This window comes from Oncorhynchus mykiss, chromosome 20, assembly GCF_013265735.2.
Source record: "Oncorhynchus mykiss isolate Arlee chromosome 20, USDA_OmykA_1.1, whole genome shotgun sequence".
NCBI classification, from domain to species: domain Eukaryota; kingdom Metazoa; phylum Chordata; class Actinopteri; order Salmoniformes; family Salmonidae; genus Oncorhynchus; species Oncorhynchus mykiss.
In genome coordinates, this window is record NC_048584.1 from 35,428,217 (window position 1) to 35,446,806 (window position 18,590).

General features: G+C 41.1%; 2 protein-coding genes across 3 annotated transcripts; one reads left to right on the top strand and one right to left on the bottom strand.

Annotated features, from left to right (window-relative positions):
* Window positions 1-908: 908 nt before the first annotated feature.
* LOC110499399 (myoneurin) lies at window positions 909-4,234 on the bottom strand. The gene is made up of 3 exons (XM_021576524.2): window positions 4,100-4,234; window positions 3,103-3,505; window positions 909-2,990 (listed from the first exon to the last, which is right to left on the bottom strand). Exons 1-3 carry the CDS (start codon window positions 4,133-4,135, stop codon window positions 1,573-1,575), a joined length of 1,857 nt encoding a protein of 618 aa, XP_021432199.2. The 5' UTR covers window positions 4,136-4,234; the 3' UTR covers window positions 909-1,572.
* A 6,529-nt stretch (window positions 4,235-10,763) lies between these two features.
* Window positions 10,764-18,325, top strand: LOC110499400 (nucleolar RNA helicase 2). 2 transcript variants are annotated; one of them, XM_036956250.1, is made up of 14 exons: window positions 10,764-11,173; window positions 13,190-13,432; window positions 13,682-13,846; window positions 13,962-14,034; window positions 14,166-14,344; window positions 14,508-14,625; window positions 14,798-14,983; window positions 15,131-15,276; window positions 16,061-16,210; window positions 16,430-16,591; window positions 16,710-17,063; window positions 17,211-17,345; window positions 17,531-17,575; window positions 17,916-18,325. In XM_036956250.1, the coding sequence occupies exons 1-14, from the start codon at window positions 11,090-11,092 to the stop codon at window positions 18,120-18,122; spliced, it is 2,247 nt and encodes a 748-aa protein (XP_036812145.1). In that variant the 5' UTR covers window positions 10,764-11,089; the 3' UTR covers window positions 18,123-18,325. The 2 variants fall into 2 exon arrangements, with proteins under 2 accessions (XP_036812145.1, XP_021432200.2); XM_021576525.2 differs by having other exon boundaries at window positions 13,685-13,846; window positions 17,916-18,321.
* Window positions 18,326-18,590: the final 265 nt, after the last annotated feature.

Consider the following 18,590-nt stretch of genomic DNA (forward strand, 5'->3'; position numbering starts at 1 on the left):
TGTTGGTAAGTTATATCCAATAGTTCTTCCCGGCTGTATGTCATAAGACTTAAGATTTCCTGAGGTAACAATGTAAGAAATACAGTAATACATAAAAAAACAAAATACTGCATAGTTTCCTAAGAACGCGAAGTGAGGCAACCATCTCTGTCGGTGCCATCTTAACAGTGTGTACTGCATGACAGAGTTATAGACCGTTCCATCAACATGAAAGATAGGAGGATAGCATTGGTGTTTCTCTACAAGTAGGGTTAGTTTTCTACCCGCACGAACGCACACACACAGTTTTAAAATCACCATTGGCCTCATGGTGAAATTCCTGAGAGGTTTCCTTCCTCTCCGGTAACTGAGTTGGAAGGATGCCTGTATCTTTGTAGTGACTGGGTGTATTGATACACCATCCAAAGTATAATTAATAACTTCACCATTATCAAAGGGATATTCAATGCCTGCTTTTTTATTTGTACCCATATACCAATAGCTGCCCTTCTTTGCGAGTCTTTGGAAAACCTCCCTGGTCTTTGTGGTTGAATCTGTTTTTGAAATTCACTGCTCAACTGATTGACCTTAAAGATATTTGTATGTGTGAGGTACAGAGATGAGGTAGTCATTCAAAAGTCATGTTAAACAATGTTATTCCACAAAAAGTGAATGCATGTAACTTATTATGTGACTTGTTAAGCAAATGTTTACTCATGAACTTATTTAGGCTTGCCATAACAAAAGAGTTGAATGCTTATTAACTCAAGACATTTCAGCTTTTCATGTTTAATTTTTATAAACTTGAAAAACATCATTCCACTTTGACATTAGTAGGTTTTGTGTGTAGGCCAGTGACAAAAAAATCTAAATTTTATCCATTTTAAAATCAACACAACAAAATTTTGAAAAAGTCAAGGGGTGTGAATACTTTCTGAAGGCACTGTAGCTAGCAATGCTAATGTTAGCTGGCTAGAATGTCAGTGCTCTCCCCTCAATCTTAGCTAGCTACCTAAAGTTATACTGTATCTAAAGTCAATCTGAAGACATCACAATGATGACAAAGGTCTGCCCTGCTAATTATTTGCCTCCTTTTGAAATGTCATGTTTCCAAGCCAATGTAATGCACTTTAGACAAAATCTTTCTCAACACCCATTGAGACTGCATTGAGTAGAATGTTCAGCTGGGCATCTGATCTAAAACTAACGTTCAAAACAATATTGTGACGAAATGTGCAACCCATGAATATAAGGCCACTTGAAATAGGGTATAAGACAAATCCATCTTGATGATTCATTTTCACTTCATCAAATGACAAACTAATGCCAAAAGGTGCTTTCTCAAATTGTTTTTGAAGTGACAGAGAACATCTGAAAGCATTTCCTTTTCATCAAATGGCTGGTAGCACAGACTATCATACCAAAAGCGCTTTCCCAAAGGTTTTTGGATACAGTTCACAAGTGGCTTGAACCCTGATCAACTCTATCTCACAAACTGATCTTGATAGGGTTGAACAAGCCGTAGCCCTGACCTAATTCCAAAGTTGTGTAGGATTTTCAGCTGAAGCTCCATTGCTTTGATTGTTGTTGCCATCAGGTGGGGCCTGTCCTCTGAAGGTCCTCGCAGCCCCGTTGGTGGACACGCATGTGCTCAGTGACCCGGTACTGTCTGGAGAAGGTCATGGGACACTGGGGGCATGAGTAGGGCCTAACTCCCAGGTGGGAGCGCATGTGTCTGTTGAGGGAGCCTCGCTGGCTGAAGGCCCTATCACACATAGTGCACTGGTAAGGCTGGACAGAGGCAGATGCAGGCACACCCACACTCCCATTGGAGTCAGGGTACCCTGCCAAAGGATGTTTGGCTGAAATGTCCAGTAAAACAAAATCTGAGGTGCTGGCTTTGACATTTATGCCAAGGCCTCCTCGGAGGTCAGAGTTAGCCATGGCACTATACAGACCATCGTCGTCCGAGTCACTTGATTGTACAGGGTGATGTTTTTCCCTTGCAAGATAGTGATAGCGAACTTGTCCTTGATATGTTTCCATTTCGTTGGTGTTAGTGTTACTGCCCTTGATATCACATCTGCTCTCGTTTGAGGTTACCTCCTCAGATATTTTGGGGTTTAGTGTAGAGTAGCTCGTTGCCTCAGTCCATAGATTTAATCTAGAAGCACTCTGAAAGCATTTTGTTTCGTCGTCCTGGGGACAATATCCACTGGTGATCATTGAACTCCATAAATCCTTTAATTTACCCTTAGGGGTGTTTTCTATGGCATTATCAGGGATGTACTCATCAGCATCTGAAATATTTTCAAATTGCCGTGTGGGGTGGCATTTAGAACCTTTCTCTTTGTTTGACTCTAACTGATCTATTGTAGTTACCCCTTCGTTATCACTACATTTGGAAGTTGTATCTAAGTGAGGACAACTTTGAATCCTGGAGTAATGACTTGAAGTATTGAAGTGAGATGTAAATTCCTGATTTGTGTTTTTTTCAGTATCATCCTCCTCACCAATTTCTGAACATACAGCAGTATGTGTCAGGATGGCATTCCCAGAACTTTGTAATACAGATTTTTCATCCAACTCCCTTTGATGCCTTCCTGTGTAATATGCTGCATCCTCTGGGGCAGCCATGGGCAGATCCTGGACATTGGAGCATGCACTGCCAGATAAAATCTTGCTTTGTTTTGGTTGTGACTCATATAAAGCTGCCTCATAATTATCATCCGTTTGTAATCCATAGTGCTTTAAATTGTGTCCATGACCAAGTGTCACCTTTCGTTCACTGCCTCCTGCTTCCTTTATGGTCACGTCAGACTCACTGTTCAATTTTCTGCTTTCAGGTCTGGATTCTGACAATAGAGAAGGCTTTCCAGTTGTGCTGACATGGCATATGACGGGGACGACTTCACAACTTAGAGGGGTTGAGCTACACTGCGGTGGAGAATGTTCATTCTTCTTGTTTTGCTGCTGATCTGAGCATTTCCTCTTTAGATTGGGTTTTATATCTGCTGAAAGAATGAATATAGAAATTAGAAAGAATATATGATTTTAGAAATTAGAACACAATGTGATATTATTCTTATACAATTTAAATAATTAATAGATAGATTATTTGACCTGCAACAGTGCAGTCAGACTCAGATGATGTGTTCAGTGTGCTCCTTCTTATTAAAGCCTTCTGTAGTTCATCCATTTTCAGATAAGTAGCAGCAGAGAGAATAGATTCATCCTGATCTGGTGGGGGTAGTGTCCCAGTGTAGATAAATTCCAAAAGAGACCCCAGAATTTCAGTTGAAAGGGATGGAAACTGCAAGTCCAGCAGTGCACCTTTACTGGGGAGAAGGGAAGCCAAGACGGGACTAGAAGCTGACAGGACATTTTTGTGGGCCAGATAGAGTTTCACCGGGTTCAGATGTTGTCGAATCACACAGTCACAAAATTGCCCCTCCATTCTCTGAAAATTTAACTTCCTCAGTAGGGCCACAGCATGGGTGCTGACCCCTAAAGGATATGTTCCCACCTAGGTAACAGATTAGAGCAAGTCATTAAAACAAACTCTTCATGGTGTGGCGTGAGTCTTTTTGTTCAATATGTGTGAAGTTTGCACATACTGTATTGAGCATGTTGAGATCTATAGGCTAACTAGACCATTGCAAAAATTATGGGAATGTTATGACAATTTAAAATAGGCTATTGTTCTATGATTCTAGAGGCCTCCTGTCCCAATTCTATGGTGACAATAAAATACTTTTCAGATTTATAGAACTGTTGTTTCATGCACACAACAGGTTGATTTGGTTTTGCATTTATTACATACAAAATAATCTCACAATAAGAAACCAGACAGAATAACAAGAAAGTTTAGGCCTATCAATAACTTCATTATAGACCTATTATTCCAGCCTATTCTTACAAACTAGGATTTCTGTTGATTCACTCAACAAATCGACCATGAAAATAACAGTAATAGGGTTACTATGATAAAGTTGGCACTAGCTGCAATAAGTATGGAACACTGGATACAATTCTGAAACAATAACATTTTCATTCAGTATAGTTTTATATACTAATAAATTGCTTCTATAAAACAAGACAAAGGTATTGTGTTACTTACATTCATCGTGAACGCACTCTTCTTAAATAAGTGCATAGAATCCTTGCAAAAGTGAAAACTAAAGTATCCGTGTATATACTCCGCTGCCGGTGTCTACGTGCGCTTTCATTCGGAAAAGAATCACACGCTTTTGATACTACGAGGCTGACGACGTGACACTCTTCAACAGCTGCTTTTAGGGAGTCCCTGCCATGACGTCATAGTCTCCATGTCCGGCTATGGTGAGACCCAACCCACATTTCCCCTGCGGTGTCCTCACTTGTTCCACCCAATGATGTATACAAACATCATTGGTTAACAACCCTGCGCAAGCCCTCAGTGATGCTTTGTTGATAACTCCATAAATGCAGTCTCCTCCTGTCCCCTACCCCACGTGCTCGTCACATCCCCACTGTACACTTACTAAGGTTACACATATCATCGTAGTCCCGTGGGTATGTTTCTTGCGCAATGGAAATACCACCACAGATATAGGTTGCCACAGCCTCATTCGGAAACAGGGATGATGGTTAAATGTATTATGAAGTATAGGCACTATTTTAAATATAGTACTTAAATAGAACTTAAATAGAACACAACAACACAATAATATCCCCTGTTAAGAAATTACCAGAAACAATGGAGGCTGGTGTTGAGACTGTCTTTTTGGAGGACCCAGACTGCACACATTAGCAGCGTTTAGACAGGCAGCCCAATTCTGATCTTCTTGTACTAATTGGTCTTTTGACCAATCAGATCAGCTCTGAAAAATATCCGATGTGAAAATATCTGATGTGATTGGTCAAAAGATCAATTAGTGGTAAAAAAAAATATATATCAGAAATTGGCTGCCTGTTTAAACGCATCCATTGTACATAATCGTATTATGTTCCAGTGATATTTCAGCTATTTTATTTAATCTGAAACATGGAATATGCAGGAGGATGATGATGTTAATTATTGAGGATGAGTTTTGTTAATGGTCACAAAACTATGTAATTGTTATCGTTGTCAATATTATGATAGGGACCTTAAGGTCATACTCCAGTCTCCTTTTCACCTCATTTATCATCTGATTTATTTAACAAAAGGCACATCTCAATAGGTGGTCCAGGTGTCCTTATGACATGGACCTTCCTCTTTTGTTCTCTATAGCTCTTCTATTGTTCCCGCAAGCAAGAGAGGAGGATGCCGATGACATCAGAGGACACCACCAGGCCAAATACTTAAATGGTTTTCAGTTGTGTCTGAAAAACACTATTTTGGTCAAAACACATTTCTATACTTATATGTGGGATTTTGTTTTTCAACAGGAAAAGTTCAAAAATAGCTGGAGTGCTTCTTTAAGCAGTGGTGGAAAAAGTACCCAAATGTCATACTGTCGTACTTGAGTAAAAGTAAAGATACCTTAATAGGAAATAACTCAAAAGTAAAAGTAATCCAGTCAAATACTATTTGAGTAAAAGCCTAAAAGTATTTGGTTTTAAACATACTTAAGTATCAAAAGTAAATGTACAGTGCCTTGCGAAAGTATTCGGCCCCCTTGAACTTTGCGACCTTTTGCCACATTTCAGGCTTCAAACATAAAGATATAAAACTGTATTTTTTTGTGAAGAATCAACAACAAGTGGGACACAATCATGAAGTGGAACGACATTTATTGGATATTTCAAACTTTTTTAACAAATCATAAACAGAAAAATTGGGAGTGCAAAATTATTCAGCCCCCTTAAGTTAATACTTTGTAGCGCCACCTTTTGCTGCGATTACAGCTGTAAGTCGCTTGGGGTATGTCTCTATCAGTTTTGCACATCGAGAGACTGACATTTTTCCCATTCCTCCTTGCAAAACAGCTCGAGCTCAGTGAGGTTGGATGGAGAGCATTTGTGAACAGCAGTTTTCAGTTCTTTCCACAGATTCTCGATTGGATTCAGGTCTGGACTTTGACTTGGCCATTCTAACACCTGGATATGTTTATTTTGAACCATTCCATTGTAGATTTTGCTTTATGTTTTGGATCATTGTCTTGTTGGAAGACAAATCTCCGTCCCAGTCTCAGGTCTTTTGCAGACTCCATCAGGTTTTCTTCCAGAATGGTCCTGTATTTGGCTCCATCCATCTTCCCATCAATTTTAACCATCTTCCCTGTCCCTGCTGAAGAAAAGCAGGCCCAAACCATGATGCTGCCACCACCATGTTTGACAGTGGGGATGGTGTGTTCAGAGTGATGAGCTGTGTTGCTTTTACGCCAAACATAACGTTTTGCATTGAAACCAAAATTGAACTTTTTGGCAACATCTGACCAGAGCACCTTCTTCCACATGTTTGGTGTGTCTCCCAGGTGGCTTGTGACAAACTTTAAAATACACTTTTTATGGATATCTTTAAGAAATGGCTTTCTTCTTGCCACTCTTCCATAAAGGCCAGATGTGTGCAATATACGACTGATTGTTGTCCTATGGACAGAGTCTCCCACCTCAGCTGTAGATCTCTGCAGTTCATCCACAGTGATCATGGGCCTCATGGTTGCATCTCTGATCAGTCTTCTCCTTGTATGAGCTGAAAGTTTAGAGGGACGGCCAGGTCTTGGTAGATTTGCAGTGGTCTGATACTCCTTCCATTTCAATATTATCGCTTGCACAGTGCTCCTTGGGATGTTTAAAGCTTGGGAAATCTTTTTGTATCCAAATCCAGCTTTAAACGTCTTCACAACAGTATCTCGGACCTGCCTGGTGTGTTCCTTGTTCTTCATGATGCTCTCTGCGCTTTTAACGGACCTCTGAGACTATCACAGTGCAGGTGCATTTATACGGAGACTTGATTACACACAGGTGGATTGTATTTATCATCATTAGTCATTTAGGTCAACATTGGATCATTCAGAGATCCTCACTGAACTTCTGGAGAAAGTTTGCTGCACTGAAAGTAAAGGGGCATAATAATTTTGCACGCCCAATTTTTCAGTTTTTGAAATTGTTAAAAAAGTTTGAAATATCCAATAAATGTCGTTCCACTTCATGATTGTGTCCCACTTGTTGTTGATTCTTCACAAAAAAATACAGTTTTATATCTTTATGTTTGAAGCCTGAAATGTGGCAAAAGGTCGCAAAGTTCAAGGGGGCCGAATACTTTCGCAAGGCACTGTAATTGCTAAAATATACTTAAGCAAACCAGACGGCACCATTTTCTTGTTTTTTAAATCACGAATAGCCCGGGGTACACTCCAACACTCAGATATAATTTACAAATGAAGCATGTGTGTTTAGTGAGTCCGCCAGATCATAGGCAGCAGGGATAACCAGAGATGATCTCTTGATAAATACATGAATTGGACAATTGTTTTGTTCTGCTAAGCGTTCAAAATGTAACGAGTACTCGTGGGTGCCAGGGAAAATGTATGGAGTAAAAAGTACATTATTTTCTTTAGGAATGCAATGAAGTTAAAGTTGTCAAAACTATAAATAGTAAAGTACAGATACCCCAAAAAAACGACTTAAGTAGTACTTTAAAGTATTTTACTTAACACTACTATCTTTAAGCCAATGCCTCCTGGGTTGAGTCGCTGAACCCGGGCTCGAGTCCTGGTTGGGGCTCCCCCTGAATTTGCTGCTAGATGCAGGCAAGAGTGTGCAAAGCGGTATTGAATGTCACTGTCTTTCACCTCAAATGTGTCTCTCGACCTGTGTGCACCTACGTTGTAAACTCAGAGGATAGGTTGTAGTAACCTCGTGAGGGGTATAGGGTAAATTTGGTATCATGTAGTAGCCTAAACCTATCACTGTTACATTGAACTGGGTGAATGGAATATGAATAAGAGTCATTCAATATGCTGTAATAGAAATAAAGCCATGCTCATCAAAAAAAAATGTCCTCCCTCCTCTTAAACATCACTGACCACCACTGGTAGTGGCAGTAGTAGTAGTAGTAGTGGTAGTAGTAGCAGTAGTAGGTGTTAGTTGTAGCAGTAGTAGGTGGTAGTAGTAGCCGTAGTAGGTGTTAGTTGTAGCAGTAGTAGGTGGTAGTAGTAGCGGTAGTAGGTGTTAGTAGTAGCAGAAGTAAGTGTTAGTTGTAGCAGTAGTAGGTGGTAGTAGTAGCGGTAGTAGGTGTTAGTAGTAGCAGTAGTAAGTGTTAGTAGTAGGTGGTAGTAGTAGCAGTAGTAGGTGGTAGTAGGTGGTAGTAGTAGCGGTAGTAGGTGTTAGTAGTAGCAGAAGTAAGTGTTAGTTGTAGCAGTAGTAGGTGGTAGTAGTAGCGGTAGTAGGTGTTAGTAGTAGCAGTAGTAAGTGTTAGTAGTAGGTGGTAGTAGGTGGTAGTTGTAGCAGTAGTAGGTGGTAGTAGTAGCAGAAGTAAGTGTTAGTTGTAGCAGTAGTAGGTGGTAGTAGTAGCGGTAGTAGGTGTTAGTAGTAGCAGTAGTAAGTGTTAGTAGTAGGTGGTAGTAGGTGGTAGTAGTAGCGGTAGTAGGTCTTAGTAGTAGCGGTAGTAGGTCTTAGTAGTATCAGTAGTAAGTGTTAGTAGTAGCAGTAGTAGGCAGTAGTAGGTGGTGGTAGTAGTAGCAGGTGGTAGTAGTAGCAGTAGTAGGTGGTAGTAGTAGGTGGTAGTAGAGGTGGTAGTAGTAGCAGTAGTAGGTGGTAGTAGAGGTGGTAGTAGTAGCAGTATTAGGTGGTAGTAGTAGCAGTAGTAGGTGGTAGTAGTAGCAGTAGTAGGTGGTAGTAGTAGGTGGTAGTAGTAGCAGTAGTAGGTGGTAGTAGTATGCCTAGAAGGTGGTAGTAGTAGGTGGTGGTAGTAGTAGCAGTAGTAGGTGGTAGTAGTAGGTGGTAGTAGAGGTGGTAGTAGTAGCAGTAGTAGGTGGTAGTAGTAGCAGTAGTAGGTGGTAGTAGTAGGTGGTAGTAGAGGTGGTAGTAGTAGCAGTAGTAGGTGGTAGTAGTAGCAGTAGTAGGTGGTAGTAGTAGGTGGTAGTAGTAGCAGTATTAGGTGGTAGTAGTAGCAGTAGTAGGTGGTAGTAGTAGCAGTAGTAGGTGGTAGTAGTAGGTGGTAGTAGTAGCAGCAGTAGGTGGTAGTAGTAGCAGTAGTAGGTGGTAGTAGTAGGTGGTAGTAGTAGCAGTAGTAGGTGGTAGTAGTAGCAGTAGTAGGTGGTAGTAGTAGCAGTAGTAGGTGGTAGTAGTAGCAGTAGTAGGTGGTAGTAGTAGGTGGTAGTAGTAGCAGTAGTAGGTGGTAGTAGTAGCAGTAGTAGGTGGTAGTAGTAGCAGTAGTAGGTGGTAGTAGTAGGTGGTAGTAGTAGCAGTAGTAGGTGGTAGTAGTATGCCTAGAAGGTGGTAGTAGTCGTAGCATTAGTAGTGTAGGGCTGTATGCCTAATTATTATAATAGAAACTGCCTATTTTATTTGTAGCTTTTAAATAATGTTGCTGAAAATCATCCAAGGCTCAGAAAACCATCTGGATGTATGCCATGCCCATTGAGCTTGGGCTGCCTGCTCTGGCCGGTTATACCACTTTCAGGGGTGACATGGCAGGGGCTACGTGCGTTTCCATTCAATGGGCACTCCACGCCATACCTCACGTACAGATCAGAGGGAGTCCCCTTGTACAGTCTAATTCCAGAATAAACCAGCTGTTCACCTCGTGCCTCGTTGTTCTAAATTTATCCCAGCGCCAAGCAGCAGACACTGGTCAAGGCAATATTACACAACTGCCAAGAGCTATTCTTAATTTTTTTCATGACCTGGCCTATATATGTAGTACAATGTATTATAATATAATGGAAAGTTATGGACTATTTTAATCGCTTATTGTAATATATTTTGTTTCCCTTTTACATAGACAACCACACTGTTAGCCTAATATTATAGGGGAAAACATATTTTAATGTATATTTTTATGGTGTTTTATTATTATTATTATTATTATTATGTCTAATTACCCAGTAAGTATGTGTAACATATTGGAATATAGTTAGAACTCATGGCCCATTTGATGCAGACCTGGGTTCAAATATATGCATATTTTAGTGTTTGTAATACAAATACTTATTTTATATGTATTTGAGTATTTTCAAATAATGTGGCTCAATCCAACTACTTCTATTTGAAGTATTTTAAAATAATCTCCTATAAAAATAGCTACTGTTTGAAACTATTTTCAAACAGCCTACTTGTTTCCAAATACATTTCAAATACCCATAAGGCCAAACAGACCTGGGTACAAATGCATGTTAAAATACTTGTATTTGGGAAAAAAAAGTCTCGTCTTACTTCAAAAAGTAGGCTGTTTGAAATTAATTGAAATACTTAAGTTTTGAACCCAGATCTGATTTGATTAGCCATTTGCAACATATGTTCTCATATTTGACGTTTGCAGTCATTGAGTGCTTTATATCATAAAGAAAATATACATTTGTATTTTTCTGTATTTTTCTTTAGATCGGCTATCATGACCAACTGATTGGAATCGTGTCCATAATATCAGTGTGTTTCTCTGGTGTGGGCCCAGGTAAGCTAGAGAGACGGGCCAGCAGTTGCACGATTGCCAGATAGAATCATCCAACCGTGAGTGAGTGAACGAACTGGCAACTCTCTGTGCTCTGACAATAGTATTTGCGCAAAAAAATCCCAACACTAACCATCGCAACGCCAATCTGTTTTGACTCCTCTGGCTTTCCGTCATATCCCTAGAATTAGAACAAGTAGAATAAATATAGGTATATTGTGTACATAATTTTCATAAAACTATCATATGTCAGCACAGATTAGATGAACATTGTTATGAATGGAGTACAAACGCGCATAAAACAACTAAGAAGAAGACACACATATTTGTAAGCTAAAGAACCAACCTAAAGTTCCACATCACGGCGTCTAAATTGCTCTGTACTGACTTCCAATGAGAGGGCCGTTCTACCTACTCAATTTCTATGCTTGTTAAAGCTCTAGCGCAACACCACACAGTCGTGTCGTTCTTTCTGTACGCGTGCCGGTAGGGTTAGCCTGTGTCCACTCTAAGGGAAAACAACCGGGGAAGATGCCGTCAAAGATTATTTTTGAAACCGAAGACATCGGGATGGAAGGTGAAATGGACATTAGTGCGGGCAGTACGACACCCAAAGTAAGTAAAATGGAACACATAGCTGGTTGTTAACGCTCGCTAAATAGCCGAAACTGTACTATACCCGCTGGCTAGCCCCGCTATACGGCATGCTAGCTAGTTCTACATCCGCGTTGTAGCTAACGTTATATAATGTCGTCACAAATGTCATATTGTTCAAATTGTATTGCCATTATGCTAGAGATACGCTTTACGGGAAAATACAAGTAGAGGTTTAAACAACTGCCAGTCTTTGTAGAAAGTAGCTAGCCATCACCGCATGTTCATTGCTACTAGCGCGCAGCCTCGTGCCCATGACACGTGGTCAGCTGATCCGCAAAACAGAAGGATCAACTTTCCACCATGTACTCTTCTTCGATGAGGTTTAACGGCGGTTGGCATCCAATATGTTGCATTACCGCCACCTAATGCTTGAAAAATATACAAATACTCTACCATCAAACACTACACTCTCAAAATAACAAATGTAATTAAAATAACACCACAGTACTCCATGATTTAAATCTATTTAGTCCTACCTAATGCCAACAACCGAAACTTAACACACCCTGTAACATATATCCTAACATCACTTTGTCGGGCAAAGACTCAGCATCAAAACAAAAAAAAAAACAGACAATGACTCTTCTGTTTCACCACTCTCGCTGCTCTGTCTGCTTCACACTAAACGACAAGCATCACACACACCGGGAATCTTCCCCTTCAGTTGGACAACTTTAACATTTACTGCTACCCCAGTAATCACTCCTTTCAATGTGGCCCCCTCTTGAGAGCGAAACAATTCACATTTCTTGCCCCCATTCGTTTAACACTGAGCGCCTTCTCCCTCAGACCAGCAGAAACAAACAATTATCACAAGACCACTTCTGGTTACCCTCACAATTCCATAGTACCCAACTCTGTTTTCACCTACCCTGAAAGCACAAATGGATCAGCCAAAAGGCAAAGGTCCACTTTTTCAAAACTTCACTCCCACTGTTATACTCATCTTTATCCTGACCCTTGGTGCAAGCCTCTGGCTCTGAGAACTTCACCACACCTACCACCTCCGATACTTCGCCCTCATTCACTTCGTTCTCCTCCTGTCTTCAGCTCCTTCAGCTTTTACTTTCTACCATTCTTCTTTAACAAACCATCTCCCTTTTTTCTACAATTTTTAACTGACTCAAGCTCACCCTCTTCCTCCCTCCCTCTCTCTTTTAGACCTCCCCTGCCTCTCTTTTTCCCTTCATTCCTCCCCTGTATTCCAATTATATGCCTCCTTATGATAATACTGCACTTCTCCTGACATATATCTTGTTCTTGCTTTCTCAAGGGACGCCATATAACAGAATGTCAAAATACCGGATTAGTGATGTTTTCAGAGCTGGTCAAACCCGGCCTCTTGAGCTGCACTGTATTTACTGCAGCCCCTGTAGCCTACTGAGCTACGTTCGCACAGGCAGGAACCCTGACTCTCTGCGAGCCCACCATGTACTCGGGTACAGTCACAGCCTATCAATTTGTGCCACGTACAGCACTTGATGGATGACGTTGCTCGACATGATTCCATTGCTGTTCAGCAACCATTTATCCAATACAATATACATTTTTTAAAACCTTTATTTAACTAGGCAAGTCAGTTAAGAACAACGTCATCGTTTATAATGCCGGCCAAACCCGGACAACGCTGGGCCAATTGTGCGCCGCCCTATAGGACTCTCAATCATGGCTGGTTGTGATACAGCCTGGAATCGAACCAGGGCCTGTAGTGACGCCTCTAGCACTGACCTGCAGTGCCATAGACCGCTGTGCCACTCGGGGGCCAAATGTATCCATCTGTCTTTCTAGTTCACTAGATAACTCTTATAGAAGAAATATAGCTATACATTGATATAACTTGCAACTATTCTGTCCCCTTCAACTTAATGTCTGGTGCCCTGTGTTAATGTCTGGTGCCCTGTGTTAATGTCTGGTGCCCTGTGTTAATGTCTGGTGCCCTGTGTTAATGTCTGGTGCACTATGTTTGGTTGGTAGAAAATAAAGGAGAAGAAGACCAAGGAGGGAAAGAAAATCAAGAAACAGAAAACGGTTGTTGAAGAGGAACCTGACTGTGAACCTCCTGCTCCCAAGAAGAAGAAGAAGAAGAATAAGGAAAAAGAGGACAAAACTAACGGGGGCGCAGAAGTTGATGTTAACAGCAACGCAGAAGAATCGCCTTTGAAGGACAACACATCTCATTCCAATGAGGAGTCTGCAGACAATGACAAAGCAACTGAGGTTACCTATATTATATGTTGTTTTGATTAAACGTGGCTACACTCAGTACTGCATTACAACGGATGGGTATTGATTTGTTTTGACATCTGTTTTTCAAATACACATTGTTTATTTGAGCTAGTCTTCAGATGGGAATTTATATAATAATTTCATAATCAGACCTTTTGAAACTAGCTAGGCCAACAGAATAAATGTTAATCAGTAATCAACACGGCTTTTTACCATGTCCCATTCTGCCATTACCAACAGAAGAAGAAGAAGAAGAAGAAGAAAAAGGAAAAAAAGACAGATGAAAAGATCATCGTCAACGGAGTGTTGCCTGAGACTCCCACGCTGATTGCACAAACTAATGGGCATACCGCGGCGATAACTCCAGCACAATCAAGCGAGGACTCCGACAGTGGAAAAGAAACCGTGAGTCTTTCCAGTGATTTTCTGATTCATCAGTGAAGTGTTTTTTTGGAAAAGTACTTTAAAGGACTTTAAGAACATTGTCAGTCTGTTGATTTCTCTGTTTTCATGCATTTAGGAGACGCCAGAACAGAAAGAGGGAGCCTTCTCTAACTTCCGAATCTCCCCCAACACCATTAAACTACTTCAAGGTATTTTTGTTTGTTATGTCTATTTTCGTTCAACTAAAATGCTTTTTCAGTTGAGTTACCCATTTTTAAATGTGCAGTCTGTTACTTGATATTTGGGTCGCCTACATTTTAATCATCTCTTTTCCCTCTAGCAAGAGGCATATCTTACCTCTTTGACATCCAAACACAAACCTTCAATTCTGTGTACGAGGGAAAGGATGTGATTGGCCAGGCAAGAACAGGCACTGGGAAAACTTTAGCTTTTGCCATTCCGCTGATTGAGAAACTCCAAAATGACCCAGATGACAAGAAGAGGGGCAGAGCCCCAAAGGTAGGTCTGCTGCAGATACTGCCATCAGATATTCAGCATGTGCTGTTAGTGCTAAGATATTGTCAATTAGCTACATAATATAGTCTAAGAGAGCATGTATAATCTTTTGACCGAAATAACTAATTTATTTTCTTCCCATCATTAACCGTGTCCACTTCTATAGATTTTGTGCCTTGCGCCAACCAGAGAATTGGCTATTCAAGTATCCAAGGATTTCAAGGACATGACAAAGAAACTGTCTGTTACTTGTTTCTATGGTGGGAGCTCCTACAACCCCCAGCGTGAGTTTCACTCCCATTTCTTACTTTTTCAATTTAACATCCTCTAGTTGTGCACAATTTGGCTTCATTGCAAAGTGCCTGTTATTTATTTGTGAAAAGTGACGCTGTAGATTCCATATACGGTTAGGTTGATCATATTTGTGGAAAATAATTTTGATCTGTTTTCTCTCAGTTGATGCGATCCGCAGTGGCATCGATATCCTAGTGGGAACTCCAGGTCGTATCAAGGACCATCTACAGAATAACAAACTGGACCTGTCTCAATTGAAGCACGTTGTATTGGATGAAGTGGACCAAATGCTTGATATGGGCTTTGCAGAACAGGTCGAGGAGATACTGTCTGCGTCTTACCAAAAAGGTAATGAGACATTTTCATATGGGATTGATTGATTTAGGCCATAAATTGTAGATTTGCCTTGGGTTGGATGGGAGGCCAAAATAGTGTGTCATAACATTTAGTACGAAATAAATGCACAGAACTGATCCAGGGTTTCTTTGTGGGCAGACTCTGAGACCAACCCCCAGACCCTGCTCTTCTCTGCCACATGCCCATCATGGGTGTATGATGTGGCAAAGAGGTACATGAGACCAACCTATGAGCATGTGGACCTCATTGGCAAAAAGACCCAGAAAGCTGCCACCACAGTAGAGGTAAGAAGGAAAACTATTTTGTTATCCTTTCAGCAAGTGATGGTTCATTTTGTTTGACAAGTCCTCTCTGTCACTTTAGTTTAAAAATAAATAAATAGATGAATTCAGATTACATTTTTCACATTTTAAATGGTACATTTTAGAAACCAAATGTATAATTTATTAATACTTCTGTAGAGGAACATGAAGCCCATCTGGTTGGTATTAATATGTTTTTTCAGGTGACGAAAATGTCATAATAGTTTCATGGTTCTTAAGAAATGCACAACAAGTTTCTTAAACCTAATACTTGCTGAACCAGTTTCTTCTGACTTAAGCTACTTTAGCCTTTAACTCATATTTTTGTATCCCCGGACTCATACTATTGTAGTTTCTACTTGGCTGTAATCCAGCGATAAAGATCAAGTGTGTGTCTTACCTGGAAGCACTCTAGTGATCAAAAACAACAACATTATTTTAGCAACTTCAGCTGCTGACACACAAACCAGTTAACATATAGCATAGCTATTTAGCAGCTTTACCCATATTTAGCCCGCCCCATTTATAATAATTATACACGCCATTTATCAGATGCTTTTATCGAAAGCGACTTACTTATGTGTGCATACATTTTCTGTTCATGTCAAACTGGTAAAAGACCACGCAATACTGATTCTTAGCTGTCATTTCTAAATGTTTCTCATTTTGTAATGTGTGGTTCACTCAGGCCTACTAAACATAGTTGTTTTCACACCGATCAACACTTTTTGTTAAAAGTCCTCTCCGTCTCTTCCTCCCCACCCAGCACCTTGCCATAGCGTGTCACTGGTCCCAGAGGGCTGCAGTCATTGGGGATGTGGTGCAGGTTTACAGCGGGAGCCACGGCCGCACCATCGTCTTCTGTGAGACCAAGAAGGATGCCAACGAGCTGTCAATGAATGCCTCCATAAAACAGGTACCAGAAACCTGCCGTAGCTTTGTTGATTGTTAGTTTTAATTTTGCTACACAGTGCACGCTGAATTAGTGAGGTAGGACATTGATACAAGGATCAACCTGGAAAGTTTGACATGACAGATGTAAATGACATTGAAAGTCAAGTGAAGTAGTTGACTGTATTTCTAATGGGTTCATTGGCTTATTCATTCTCGGGTCTGATTGTGTTCAATGTTGCAGAGTTCCCAGTCACTTCATGGGGACATTCCTCAGAAGCAGAGGGAGATTACACTGAAAGGCTTCAGAAGTGGCACCTTCGAGGTCTTAGTGGCCACCAACGTTGCTGCCCGCGGGTTGGACATCCCAGAGGTAGACCTGGTCGTGCAGTGCTCACCCCCAAAGGTAGATTGTGATGTGATAACACCATGTTAGATTCTCTTTTCAATGTGTAGTAACACTGTAATTGATCTAGCAACAACAACAAGGTATTAACGTGAACGCTTCGTTGCCCCTTTACCAGGATGTAGAGTCCTACATTCACCGGTCAGGTCGAACTGGTCGGGCTGGCAGGACTGGCGTCTGCATCTGTTTCTACCAACGCAAAGAGGAAGACCAGCTCCGATATGTAGAACAGAAAGCAGGCATTACATTTAAGCGAGTTGGAGTGCCCACTGCCAATGACATCATCAAATCCTCCAGTAAAGACGCAGTGAGGTTTTTAGACTCTGTGCCTCCCCAAGCCATTGAGTATTTCCGCGTGTCTGCTACCAAACTGATTGAGGAGCGTGGGGCCGTGGAGGCCCTGTCTGCCGCCCTGGCACACATATCAGGAGCCACTGCCTTGGAGCAGAGGTCCCTCCTCAACTCTGACACGGTGAGTGTTTAGACCCTGCTACCTCAGTCTACATGTAGCAATTGAATAATGAAGGACATGTCAAAATGTGTAAATGCCCATAATGGTTTAAAATGCACCATGAAAGGTTCGAACTTGTATTTAATGTTTGTTATTCAATCCATCCAGGGCTACACCACAATGACAATGAACTGCTCCCAGGAGCTGCAAAACATTGGCTGCGCCTGGCGTGGTCTGAAGGAGCAACTGGGAGAGGAGATTGACAACATGATCCGGGGGATGACCTTCCTCAAGGGCAAAATGGTACATTTGTCATTCATTGTGCCTCCGGTCAGAAGGGGAATGGTGATGTCTCTGTTTTCACCTCATAAAACCACCCTCCTTCACTCTTTGTACTATAATAGCAATACTATTGAGGCTCTGTAATTTACTTGCCTGATGTTAAGCAAAAATGTGATCAGTGGGCTGTTTTTTTTTTTGCTCTGCAGGGAGTCTGTTTTGATGTCCCGGCTGACAAGGTAAAGGAGTACCAGGTAAGTCGAGAGCAGATACTTTCCCACTCAACTGTGACGAATTGGACACATGTAAAAGGCTTGGTTTAATGTTATTCAAAGTTGAGAAGAGCAATTATCCAAGACCATTTCTCAAACTGCATTTTCATTGTGAGGGCATTGTGAGTATTTCCCCAGCCTTACTGTCAAGCTCTGCCAGAGTGATGCTACTGCCTCAAATTTCACAACACACGCAATCCATCATTGCTTTTTTTTTTGTTAAAAACAAAGGCTTCGTTAATTAAGGCCACTGTAGATCATGTGGTTAGTAACAGAGTCCCGATTGTTCTTGCGGTGATCACTCCAATTGTCTTCTCCTCAGGATGCCTGGCAGGATGGTAGACGTTGGCAGCTGTCAATCGCCACAGAGCTTCCTGAGCTGGAGGAGAAACCGCGCATGGGTGGTGACCGTGGATATGGACGTTCCTTCGGAGGACAGGGAGGTGGCCGTGGCTTCAGAAACGGCGGCGGCAACTGGAGAGGTGGAGGCAATCATAAACGCAGCTTCAGCAGTGCGTTTGATTATTAACCGCTGACTTCCCAGTCGCTGGACTGTTGACATAGCTGTCTGTCTGTTTCCTGGTTTTTACTGGTGTTTGGTGGACTGACTGTTACCAGCGCGAAAGGAAATTCCGCAAAATATATGTATGACCTGATTGATTTGCAATTATGCATTCAACTATCTGTACTTGGAATAAGCCCATTCATTAAAGGTTGTCTGAGGAAATCAAATTCTAGGTCTTTTTTCACATACTGTTTTTTTTTATCCCCACCCCCCAATTCTTCCTTGGACAGTACCAGTCAAACATTTGGAAACACCTACTCATTCCAGGGGTTTTCTTTATTTTTACTATTTTCTACATTGTAGAATAATATTGAAGACATCAAAACTATGAAATAACACACATGGAATCATGTAGTAACCAAAAAAAGTGTTAAAACAAATCAGAATATATTTCATATTTGAGATTCTTTAAAGTAGCCACCCTTTGCCTTG

Excerpts from the sequence above, each read along its gene's own strand:
- LOC110499400 (XM_036956250.1), top strand. The coding sequence starts at position 11,090 with ATGCCGTCAAAGATTATTTTTGAAACCGAAGACATCGGGATGGAAGGT. Across the intron at positions 14,984-15,130 it reads GTCTGCGTCTTACCAAAAAG|ACTCTGAGACCAACCCCCAG; the intron begins GTAATGAGACAT and ends CTTTGTGGGCAG. Across the intron at positions 17,064-17,210 it reads CCCTCCTCAACTCTGACACG|GGCTACACCACAATGACAAT; the intron begins GTGAGTGTTTAG and ends CAATCCATCCAG.
- LOC110499399 (XM_021576524.2), bottom strand. The coding sequence starts at position 4,135 with ATGCACTTATTTAAGAAGAGTGCGTTCACGATGAAT. Across the intron at positions 3,506-4,099 it reads AGAGTGCGTTCACGATGAAT|GTGGGAACATATCCTTTAGG; the intron begins GTAAGTAACACA and ends TCTGTTACCTAG. Across the intron at positions 2,991-3,102 it reads GTCTGACTGCACTGTTGCAG|ATATAAAACCCAATCTAAAG; the intron begins GTCAAATAATCT and ends TTCTTTCAGCAG.